The sequence below is a fragment of the Mchenga conophoros genome, linkage group LG5, assembly GCF_057382185.1.
Source record: "Mchenga conophoros isolate Kocher_MC1m ecotype Shallow Benthic linkage group LG5, M_conophoros_male_GT1.1, whole genome shotgun sequence".
NCBI lineage: Eukaryota > Metazoa > Chordata > Actinopteri > Cichliformes > Cichlidae > Mchenga > Mchenga conophoros.
Window position 1 is genome coordinate 21929501 of NC_140530.1, and position 12986 is coordinate 21942486.

General features: G+C 43.8%; 1 protein-coding gene across 1 annotated transcript; it reads left to right on the plus strand.

The window, feature by feature from the left end:
- The first annotated feature begins 8796 nt into the window (after positions 1–8796).
- ppil1 (peptidylprolyl isomerase (cyclophilin)-like 1) lies at positions 8797–12293 on the plus strand. Its single transcript, XM_085274226.1, has 4 exons — positions 8797–9513; positions 9732–9886; positions 11643–11711; positions 12012–12293. The coding sequence occupies exons 1-4, from the start codon at positions 9458–9460 to the stop codon at positions 12230–12232; spliced, it is 501 nt and encodes a 166-aa protein (XP_085130352.1). The 5' UTR covers positions 8797–9457; the 3' UTR covers positions 12233–12293.
- The last annotated feature ends 693 nt before the right edge of the window (positions 12294–12986 follow it).

The following is a 12986-nucleotide window of genomic DNA, read 5'->3' on the forward strand; positions in this document are numbered from 1 at the left end:
TTTGGGACTCTTCTACTGTGAAGCTATACTGTAGTGTACACACTGCAGCATGCGGTTTAGCATTGTCTTAAAGAAATATGCAAGGCCTACTTCAAAAAAAGATCGTTGAGGGGAGCATAAGTTGCTCTAAATAATGTATAGACCTTTCAGCTCTGTGCCTTTCCAGATGTGCAGTTTGTAATTAATTAGCATCTTATTTCCTGTGCAAGCAGTAAAGACACACTCACTTTTTCACAGGGCTACATAAAGTCTGGTGAAAACTTTATTTTCACGTGACCATATGTGACAAAAGCTTCCTTGCAAGTGGGTAGAAGCAACCTTAGTGGGATTCAGCTTCACACTGGTCAGTAAGCATGTCATGTAAAATATATATTTTTAAAGCAGGCCTCAGGTTTTGCCCACTAAATGACCCACAATGCCCTTTAAGATGACATTTCTATAGTCTTAGTGTAGTCTTTCTTATCTGAATCTGGAGAGAGTTGCTTTAGCCTCATCTGGATAGATGAGCTGACATAGAAACAGAAATATGTCCAGTAAGAAAATTAACTTCAAAACTAGGTAGCAGAGCATCTTTACACAGTCATTCAGAGTTGTTCTCAGGGTTCTCCTGGCTGCCTGAAACATTTCTGCTCATTCTTGATAAAGTGAACCTTGAGCTCACATTATTTATAAACACTCTAAACATCACTCTCACATCAGAATATGTGCCCATAATTATGTGCTAGAAAAGTTTCCAGTGCACAGTTGAATCCAAATGGTACACAGGCGTGTAGAAAGTTGTGAGGAACATAAGTTCTTGTTCTATGTAGAGAAATCAATCTTTAGTAAGGATTTGTAGAAGTAATATTTCACTTGGGGATAAATTTTCTTTCTACATGTGAGTGTCTGTATAAGCTCACTCAGGTAGGTTGGTGAACTTTAATGGTGTAGCTGTTATTCCTCACAGTGTTTGTGCTCAGGATGCACAGCACTTTTTGCATTTGGCTCCATTTTGATGATGTCCTTTTGCAGTTTCTGCAACAGGTAGCAGACCTGGTGCAATAAACTTTAGTGATGTGGTATCTTTAACAGGACTGGTTTTCTCAATTTCAGATTAATTGATGGATATGTATTCTATTGTGATAATAAAGTTAAACTCAACCATTTGTCACCATATCTGCAGGAGTTGATTTTGATGAGGTTAATGTTAAAAGGTTCCTGTTCTTACTGTGACACATGCTGAGCAAACACAACAAAAATAAAAAACTTTTTACTTTTAACTTTTTGGATAAACTAAATTGTCTATGTTTAGGAAACGAAATATATGACTTTGATTTTTCAGCTGTTAATGTTTTCTATTTCATGTATCACTTTATATCTATGTTTTCTTCTACTTCCCTCCTAACTTGTCCTAGTATTATGTTGCCTCCAAGTATCTAGTAACTAAATTACTCTTATTCATTTCCATCATTTCTCCTCATCAAGGACTATTTATGAGCATCTCACTATTTCAAAGTCACAGCAGGGGGCACCTCAGGATCTTTGATACCTCTCTCTGAGTGGAGACTGATACTTTCTTCCTTCGCTGCCAGTGTTGGCTCTTCAGCTTTCCCACAAGTGCTTTGCTCCTTTTGGCAAATTCTCTTTGATTAAGCAGTGAAACAAGTATTCAGAAAATAAAATTAAGTTTTGATACCACAAAGTTAAAATATTCCTTTACAAATAAAAATCCTGCATGCATAATTTAAATTCAGTTCAATTCAATTGTATTTATATAGCGCTAAATGAAAACAGTCACCTCAAGGTGACTGTTGTATCGATTTTGTCACGGCTGGCGGAGGGAGCCGTGTGGTGTGGAGGAAAAGGAGGACCCAAGATGCAGCAAACTGATGATACGAGTGATGTTTTATTTACAAAGGTGGTGGTGACAAAAACAGGCAACGAGGTATGAGTACTTTACAAATGGAAACCTAAACTGGGAGAAACTAAATAGCAAACCTGAGACCGTACAAAGGGGGTGCGGGGCAGAGGGACGCAGAGACAGGACACCATGGAATGCAGAGATACGCAGAAATACACGGATGAGTGCAGACGAGCCGACAACAGGCAGGAGAACACACAGGGCTTAAATACACACCAGTAATCAGGGGATGAGGGACAGGAGGGCAACACAGCTGGGAGAAATCAGAACTGACGGGACAGGGGAAATGTAAACTGAACACACTCACATCAGACAGACCTTCACAATAAAACAGGAAACTCAGACACGGGGAACCAAACAAGACACAGATCTAAACAGACAGCTTCACAAACAGATGGGGTGACACCATAGACAGACAGATCCAGATGCAGACTCAGAGGCAGACCGAATATAACACAGAACTAAAACAATCATCATCATGAAAATGATAACAAACTAAAAGCGCTGGGTCACCGACCCAGGACCATGACAGTACCCCCCCCGCAAGGGCTGGCCCCAGACAGCCCAAAACAAAAACAGACGACCAACCCAGGGCGGGCGGCGGGGGACCAGGACGGAGGGACCAACACCAAACAAAAAAAAAAAAAAAAAAAAAAAAAAAAAAAAAAAAAAAAAAACACACACACCACACACTCCAGTGACCCAAAAGAATTGACCAAAACACAACACACACTGGCGTCCCCGAACAGGGTCCCAAAATATAGTTCAGGAGGCCGGCCCGGAGGCTGACAACTCAGGAGCCTAGAATAGTTCATCTCCGGGGGCCGACCATGCGGAAGGCAGTGGCGGCGACGGGGAAACCATTCAGGCGGCCGACTGTGCGGACGGCAACGGCGGCGCAAATGCAGTTCAGGGGGCCGACCGTGCGGACGGCAACGGCGGCGTGTAGGAGGTCGTCCACGCAGCAGGTGGGGGTGGCAACAGAAGTCCGGAGGGCGGCCACGGTGGTGATGATGCCCAACAAGCGGCCTGGCAGACGACCGACGATGTGAAGGTGGTAGTAGGGGACCCGAAGGCTGCGTGGCCCCTGCAGCCCCAGGCGAAGCGGAGGCTGGTCCAGGCGAGGCTGAAGCCGATGCGGAGGCCGGACCAGGCGAGACTGAGGTTGAAGCGGAGGCCGGACCAGGCGAGACTGAGGTTGAAGCGGAGGCCGGACCAGGCGAGACTGAGGTGGAGGCTGGACCAGGCGAGGATGAAGACACGGAGGCCGGACCAGGCGTGGATGACGGCAGCGGGACGGCTGCAAAACCTGACGGCAGCGATGCTGCAGGAGGTGATGTGGAGATGTGCTGGCTGGGTCCTCCAGGACCGTCAGCAGGTGTGAGGATGTGCTGGCTGGGTCCTCCAGGACCGTCAGCTAACGAGGCGTGGTGCTGGGTGGGCTCCTCGGGCCCTCCAGCAGACGGCACTTGAGGCTGGCTGGGTTCTCCTAAACCCCCAGCAGAAGACACTTGAGGCTGGCTGGGTTCTCCAGAACCCCCAGCAGACGAAACTTAACTGGACGGGCTCCTCGGGCCCCCCAGCTGACGAGGAAGCGGAAGGAGGCTGGACGGGCTCCTCGGGCCCTCCAGCTGACGAGGAAGCGGAAGGAGGCTGGACGGGCTCCTCGGGCCCCCCAGCTGACGAGGAAGCGGAAGGAGGCTGGACGGGCTCCTCGGGCCCTCCAGCTGACGAGGAAGCGGAAGGAGGCTGGACGGGCTCCTCGGGCCCTCCAGCGAGAACAGTCTCAGGACCAGTGGGCACAGGGGCCCCTGGAACACACGGGACAAAACCAGCAGGCGCACGGGCCTCTGGCAGGAACAGGTCAGAACCAGCAGGCGCACGGGCCTCTGGCAGGAACAAGACAGAACCAGCAGGCACGGGGACCTCTGGCAGAGACAGAGCAGAACCAGCAGGCGCACGGGCCTCTGGCGAACACAAAGCGGACTGCGGCTGCACAGAGCAGTGACTCAGCTCAGGCAGCGACAGCCGGATGCAGTCCTCAGCTGGCTTCTTGACCTCCAGGGGTCCAGAGTCGGCTGGGGGCTGGAACCCAGCCTCTGGGGAGGCCCTGGAGTGCGTCACAGTCTCTGTACTGGCCAGCTGTTGGGGACTGATTACTGCGTTATGTGGCGTGTCTCTCTGCTGGACATGAACAGGTGAAAAACAGTGCTTTTTGGGTTGGATGGACTCTACCAACTGAGCTATTGACTGGGCTATGGACTGTAACATAGTGTCTAATGAATCTGACTGTGACTGTAACTGGGCTATGGGTAGTGAGGCTGAATGTGATGGAGGTGGCGACTGAGCGGCTAACTGAGCTAGTGGCTGCTGGGCAGCTAACTGAGCTACCGGCGGGGCAGCTGACTCAAAAAACACAGCCCCGGAACAAACAGTCACACAGTCCAAAACAGAAAAAGGGTCCTTCTCACTCACCACAGCCGGCAGTTCCGAAGTCCTAATCTCCGGCTGTGGGGTGACGCGCCGACGGCGCGATCGTCGCTTCCTCCCGGGCAAAACCTCCGGCGGGCCGGGCAAAACCTCCGGCGGGCCGGGCAAAACCTCCGGCGGGCCGGGCAAAACCTCCGGCGGGCCGGGCAAAACCTTCACCGCCGGGCTGGGTTGGGAAGCGGTAGCGGCTGGAGGGCGAAGGTGCAGCTCATGAAGGAGGAAGTCTTGTGCTAGCGGGTGAAGCGAGTCCAGCAGCCAGGAGTGGGCAGAGATTAGCTGCTGTATCCTGGCTTCTACCGCGCGGTGAAACCCTTCCCTCTCGTGCTCGAGCCACAAGTTGACCAACCTTGAAACAGTGTCAATTAATTCCTCCCGAAACTCCTGGGAAGGTGCGGATGCTGCTGGGTCCATGTTGGTCGGCTCGTACTGTCACGGCTGGCGGAGGGAGCCGTGTGGTGTGAAGGAAAAGGAGGACCCAAGATGCAGCAAACTGATGATACGAGTGATGTTTTATTTACAAAGGTGGTGGTGACAAAAACAGGCAACGAGGTATGAGTACTTTACAAATGGAAACCTAAACTGGGAGAAACTAAATAGCAAACCTGAGACCGTACAAAGGGGGTGCGGGGCAGAGGGACGCAGAGACAGGACACCATGGAATGCAGAAATACACGGATGAGTGCAGACGAGCCGACAACAGGCAGGAGAACACACAGGGCTTAAATACACACCAGTAATCAGGGGATGAGGGACAGGAGGGCAACACAGCTGGGAGAAATCAGAACTGACGGGACAGGGGAAATGTAAACTGAACACACTCACATCAGACAGACCTTCACAATAAAACAGGAAACTCAGACACGGGGAACCAAACAAGACACAGATCTAAACAGACAGCTTCACAAACAGATGGGGTGACACCATAGACAGACAGATCCAGACGCAGACTCAGAGGCAGACCGAATATAACACAGAACTAAAACAATCATCATCATGAAAATGATAACAAACTAAAAGCGCTGGGTCACCGACCCAGGACCATGACAGATTTGATGCGTAGTTAATGCTTAGTTAACAAAAAGAACAATTAGAACTCTTAATATTAACAATATCAAATAGAAATCAAAAACATAGTATGTATCATATGAAAAACAAGTACAGTGTGGTGCAAAAGTCTTGAGCTGCTCGTCATCTCTTTATGTTTTGCTAGGGCATTGGTAATAGGTGTAGCAGTTAATTAAAACATGCGAACATGTGAGGCAAAAACAGGGTTTGAGCTTGAAAATCAATATTTTCAGCTTTATTCTTCAACACGGTCTGAATTCTCTTAGGCAGACCTTCTTATAATTTCTTTAAGTAGTCTTTAGGAATAGTTCTCCAGGCTTCTTGAAAGACATTCAAAGCTCTTCTTTGAATGTTGGCTGCCTTTTGTTCTGTTATCTGTCAACATGATCCCACGCTGCTTCAATATTGTTGAAGTCCAGGCTCTGGGGTGGTCAACTGCCAGATGGAGACGTGTGATTCGTCACTCCAGAGACCACATCTCCACTGCTCTAGAGTGCAGAGACATTCCCTCTTGTCCCACTTTGTTATAATACCACTAACAGCTGATTGTAGAATATTTAGTAATGAGGAAATTTCACGACTGGACTTGTTGAATTTTGCTTTCTACCAGAAAATCTTGAAAGAGAATGTCTATCAATTCATACCCTGAAGCTCAAGTGCAGTTTGGCTATGCAAGCCCACATGTGAATGCCTTAAAAAAATGAATATTTTGGAGTGTCTTAGTCAAATTCTTTACTTAAATCAGGGTGAGATGCATCGTCTGGACCTTAAACGGGACTGTTCATGCTCAAAAGGAGAAGAGTGGGTCAATATTCCTTCGCAGTCATGTAAAAGCTTGATTGGAGTTCTTGCTGCCAAACCTTTAAAAAAAATCTTTTCTGTACATATTTGTGAACATATCTGTTCACAAATATGATATGTTCACAAATATGATATGTTCACATATCTGGGTCGATTCCAAAAGTTAATCTTTCTGATTAATTGAAACTCAGGTAAAATTTTTAATACAAATTGGTCCATAACTTTTTTCAGCAATCCTTTGTAACTAACAAACCAAGAAACAAGCAAGCAGACAAAGTGAACCAATCACATGACTACTTCAGTGGAGGTAATAAGTTTGAGAGCTAATAGATATTTGTGACCACTGACGAAAACTGGCATAACTTGAAGGAGCCAATAGCATTAACACTGAAGGATGTTGTGGGTCCAAAGACGTCCAGTTGTGAGAACTGTTTCTTTGGAGAGACTTTAAAGATGGGAAGGAGAAGACACACAGGGAACAATGGCCAGACATGAGAAGCAAACACAAGATGCACTGAGAGTATTTTTAAGTAAAGTGGGCCAGTTGACTGGAGGAAGTAAAGCAGTGGAGCTTACTCCTTTATAAGGGTTTCACTCACTCCAAGGTGATGTTTGACAGTGTGCACAGGCCTTGACTTGGTCAGTAAAGGCCTTTTACTACTGAAAAAAAGCTATGTGAAGGGTGTACTGAAGTGCCAGGATAACACCCTATAATATACTTGACATATTCATACCAGCAATAATTATTTCTGAACTGGAGATAAATGTTTTCCTGTATTGGATATCGGTACATTGATAATAAGTTTACCTCTTTCCATCAGTCCCACATTAGATACCACTTTCCTTTGCCCCATTTTCTTTACTTCCCTCAAGTCAGTATATCCTACCTGTCACCATTTACTTCTGGAGAGGTTTTATAGCTCTGGCGACCTCTAAAGCAGGAGACACAGAGAATGTGCTGTGGATGTTTCACAGGTAAAGGGAATATCTTTGAATGACACTGTTGTAGAGCGGTTAGATATGTAAACCAGACTGGACATGTTCTCTGATTCACAAGAAGCACATCGAGATAAAGGGTAAGTCACATGGAAAGCAAAGCTAGCTACACTAGAGAGCCTGAACAATACTCCAATTGACAAAAGATCTGATGGAGAGCGAGTAAAAGAGTTCATCCTTAAATAGTCCAAGTGAGTGAACAGTGAGTTACAATCAGATGTGCCAGCCAGGGAACCAGGGGAAACCTGCAGGTAGTGACACCTCTAGGGAACACAGGAAATTAATGAGAGATAGAGGAGGCAGAGAGAGAGAGAGCCATGGAAGGGGGGAAACAGATGGAAAAGATGGGCAAGCAGATACCAGGACAACTTCTCTCACAGCCACATTCGAAGTATTTGAACTCTTGCTCTTTAGCACTGCTTTTATGGTGCCAGTAAATACCAGTCATCACAGAGAGACTTGGGTGGAAGAACTGGGCAGTCCAGTATCAAATGAACGGTGGGAAGAAGGCCAATGAAGCTTGTTTGAAACCCAACCACAATTCATGAATTATGGTGCTATGTTGACATTTCTCTGTGCAAGTAGTAACTTTTCTCCCTTTGTTTGTGTTCGTGACCTTCCTGGTGGAGCAGGCAGCCTAACGTTTATGATTATTTTGTATTTTCTCCTGTTGAGGAGCAGTTTTAGACAGGGTCAACAAGGGGTGCTAGAATCACCCAGTGACCATCATCAACAAGCCTGGGATGAATGGGAGAGTAAACTCAAAGCTGGTTAAGGAAGACCTTCAATTCAAATCCTGCTTTGACATCATGAACCAGAACATGTATTACAATGCTTTTAAGAATACTTCCAGAAATAAAAATGCACCGAAGGACATAAGATGTTGATTCAGAGGCAGAGATTTCTTCAGAAAAGAGGCAGGACAGACTGTCCACACGTCTGTCCATGTGTCTGTCCTCTCACCTCCATAAAGCTTAAAAAGCTTAAACGGGAGAGATGATGGGATCAAATCTGAGTTTAAAAGACAACATTTTATTAAAGTGAAACAAGTGATAACTACAAATGCAGAGTAATGTCAGTATAATTTTTGGACAATGATGTAATTTGGTAATTTTTATCTATCAAGACATTTAAGTTAAATTAATATGACATATACGACAAATAAAATCTTTTCAGCTTCAACCGAAGTCATTAAACAAAAATCTGGGATTCATATGTAAGCAGCTTATGCTGTAGCTGAACAGTGTAGACTTGCTGTAGGCATGCTGTGCTAGACAGACGTGACGTCTGTCTAGCACCTGCAGCTCACTTCTCATGTTGCCAGTACATTTTCCAGCTGCTTATTTAGCATTAGGAGCTGTAAGCTGCAAACTAGGAGAGTGGGTCCAGCAGATTCCAGGCGCAACATCAGAGGTCTCTGTCCAGTTAAGATACTACGTAGCAATACACACACACACACACACACACACACACACACACACACACACACACCACACATACCCTCTCCCCCAGTTTTTAAATGATGTCTTTGTTCTTTTCCCTTTTCAGGCTCGGTTGGATCAGCACCCCCTGAGGCTGGCTCTGCGTCTCTTCTTACAATCTTACCAGGGATCCTTCAGTTGCATAAGATACATGTGTTACTGCACCTTGGAAGCACTTTATTAGTAATGACATAAACTACTGCTGCTATTATTACTACTACAGGGGATGATAATGATATGAATTTCTTTTGTTAAATGTATTTACTATATCATACATATTTAGAAATCTCTTTAACTACATTATCAAGACAAAATGTATTTCCAGATAACCAAACTTTAAGACAGGGTCCTTTTTCTTTCTTACAAAGTAAAGCGTAAATGACAGTGAAATGTGGTTTGTAATGTAGTTTTTCAGTTTATTCTTAGTAACAACACTGTTAAAAAGTCGTCTGTTAATCTGAACTTCTGAGAAGCTGATGCTGGTAAAGAATGCTAAACGTAAGCAACACAATAAAAAAAGGGGTGGTATCATTTAGTTCGTCCAGCAGATGGCAGCCTTTCTCTAACATTCAAAGGAAATGCTCGGCAAACCACAGAAGAAGAAACTCCTTTTGAAATGTGTTGAATGAATTCACTGGGCTAAGAAATTCCTGGCTACTTATTAGAACTTAAGTTTAACGAAACATTTTTTCACAACTGTTGTAGCTTACGGTTTGAGGTGATAATGTCGGGGATTCCTCCGGACACATGGCAGCCTCCCACAGTGGCTTTGGAGACGACGTAAGTCCCCAATGAAACACTGGATGCTAACTCAGCTAGCTTTGAGGAACCTGAAGTGTTGGTGTCTGTTGCGTTAATAAATTTTGCATATTTTATTTTTTCACAATCTTTTTAACAAACCGCATGAAGCATAGCACGTTTCCGCTAAAAACTAGTTTAAGAGACAGCCTTTGTTATTCAGAGCCGCTAAAGACATGCTAACTGGCCGTGCGTTGCAGGATGGGGACTGTTGTGGTGGAGCTGTACTGGAACCATGCACCAAAGACCTGCAAGAACTTCGCAGAGCTGTCCAGAAGAGGCTACTACAACAACACCAAGTTTCACCGGATCATCAAAGACTTCATGGTGCAGGGAGGAGATCCCACAGGAACAGGTGGGTTCGTCACAGATAAGTGTTTGAATACCACTGTCCACATGTTAGGGTAACAGGTTCATGATTTGAGTAGGCTAAATGCTACTTAAGGGTGTCTAGATTACTAAACATGTCAGTCACTTTAACATGAAGCTAAGTAAATGTAGATGTCTTTCGTATTGTTCCAATTTACAATGTGTTGTGTTTTTTTCCCCTCCCCTAATACACTGACATGACTGTTTTATGACTGTGCACAAAGCAAACTCCATAAATGAAGTTTTGGTGTTGATGCTGCCCAATATTACATTCCCGCTCATTTGGCTGTAAACCAGCCAGGTTCCAAAATTCTTATATGGAATCATGAGGGCTGTTGAAGCAGCATATTAATGCTCGTAGTTTTATAATCAGTCAGAACTCTTAATATAGATCCAGTGTTCAGGTGATTAACATGACTTTTAACCAGATGCTTTGTTTGTTAATACAGAACTTCATTAAACGGTGTGTTTGCATATGCAAATAATATTTACAGATGCTTATAATACTGTATATTTTACAGTTGTTCTTTTTCTTTGCCATCAAAAGCATGTCTGTATTTTTCCAAGAAAAATATGTAATTTTCTTAATATTGAATCCTCTTTTATACATACTAATCAGCCACTTTATTAGGCACACCTTGCTAATACTTGGTTGGAGCCCCTTTTGCCTAAAGAACTGCCTTAATTCTTCATGGCACACGTTGAACAAGATGTTGGAAACATTCAGCTTTGTCCGCTGGACATCTACTATTGAAGCTCAACTTTCATCAATGATGCTGTATTTCAGGGGTCTCAAACTTGAATGAGCTGTGGGCCACTGCAGGCACGGTCATCTCATGTGAGGGCCACTTTAGTGTTGAAGTAGTACAAAAAAACAAACAAACAAGAAAAACCCACAAGTATTTCTGAAACTATAGTGTGTGTGTGTGTGTGGGGGGGGGGTTGTTTTGTTAATTTCAAATATTGTATAACAAGGTGCTGTATTTGAGCACAGTGATCTCGTTGTAATGTAAATCAAGCCAATTTCAGGCTATCTGAGTTTTGTGATAAGGTGCATTATCCTACTGGAAGCAGCCATCAGAATATGGGTAACACTGTGGCTATAAAGCGATGGGCATGGTCAGCAATAATAGTCAGGCAGGCTTTGACTGTTGAAAGATGTTCACCTGGTACTAAGGGGCCCAACGTGTGCCAACAAAATATCTCCCACACCATTAACACCAGCTGTGTGAATTGTAGCCTCAGTTTCATGTTTTTAACTAACAGGAGTGGCACGCAGTGTGATCTGCTGTATCCCGTCTGCTTCACGCTTCAATACGCTGTGTTCTGCATACCTTGGTTGTTGTTATTTGAATTACTGTTGGCTTCATATCACTTAAAGAGGTCTGTCCGTTCTTATCTGACCTCTGGCATCAACGAGGCATTTTTGCCCAGAGAATTTTCTCTTTTACAGACTGTAAACCCTGGAGATGGTTGCGTGATCAGCAATTTTGAAGTACTCCTGCTAAGTTCAAAGTCACTTAAATCACCTTTCTTCTGCATTCTGATGCTCAGTTTAAACTTTCTTGTCGTCTTGAACACGTCTACAGTTACTGCTATGTGATTAGGTTTTTAGATTAATGAGTAGTTATATGTATACCTAATAAAGTGGCCCTGTCACTACTGTCTGATTAATTTCACATGTTCATGGTCTTCAGAAAACTCATCCAATGCGCCACTTGTAATGTTTGTTTTCCAAACAGGTCGAGGTGGTGCCTCCATTTTTGGCAAACAGTTTGAGGATGAACTACGCCCTGAACTAAAATTCACAGGTAATGCACGTAGAAGAAGCTTTTATAGGCTTATAAAGACAGGCCCTGGAGGAAATCCTTCAAATCATTAATTAATCTGGTATTTGTATGCACATGTTCACATATGGACGCTTTATTTTTAGATTCAAATCTTCAGTAGAGTTCATGTATACCAATAACTTGTAAAGGTTTCTGGTGTTTTTGAAACATTTCTTTAGTTCACAGCTGAATAAACTGAGTCCAGTGATCCCAATAAATACCTGTGTGATAACTGATAGTGAGGACATTTATAATTTCTCATTTTGTCTCTGTGCCTGTTAGGTGCTGGTATTCTAGCGATGGCCAACGCGGGGCCGGACACCAATGGCAGTCAGTTCTTCCTCACCCTCGCACCCACTCAGTGGTTAGATGGAAAGCACAGTATTTTTGGAAGAGTGTGTCAGGGAATGGGAGTGCTGAACCGGATTGGGATGGTGGAGACGAACAGCCAAGATCGTCCAGCTGATGATATCAAAATTCTCAGAGCAAATGTATCCAGTTAAATGAAACTTTTGTTTGTTTGGTTGCTTTTTTTAAATAAATATCTTTTTAATGTAAGTAAAATGTGTTTTCTTCAGCTGTGCAAATAACCTGTAGACAATATTAATCCACCAAACTATTAGACATTCCTACTTAGTTATCACTATCAAAACAAATTCCGTTTTAAAGCCAAATTGATTATTACAATGTGTATTGGTTATAAGTTTTAACTCCGCAAGGAACAAGAATAAAACCACGAGAGCAATTAAATGACGAGCAGCATCAATCAAATATTGATTACTGCATATCTGTAAAATGAAAGCTCCGGAAAGACACAACGAGTGTCTACAAACATCTGTAAAGCATGTTGGAGGAGCTGAATTTCAGCCAGTTGTTTGGGATTTTTTCAAATTAATGTAATTATGAACACAGAAAGGTGCCATCAGATTGTCATCCACCATGCAATGCCATCTAGAAAGCATGTGATTGGCAACAGTTTTATTTTCTAGCATGACAACAAGCCCAAACGATCTGTCAATGCTCCAGACACAATGGAAACTGATCAGTCATGGATTGGCCTGCACCATAGAGTCTGTATCTGTCACACTCTCTCAACACATTCACTTAAATTACAGAAAAGCTTTCACAGTGAAAGCTAAATTATTCCCCAAAGTATTTTATTATACAAATTCAAGGTCAAATATCAAGACACATTTAAAAAGTCTTGTAACCAATACAATAATCCAAGAAAATACAATGCACCTTAAAGTAAAAGTA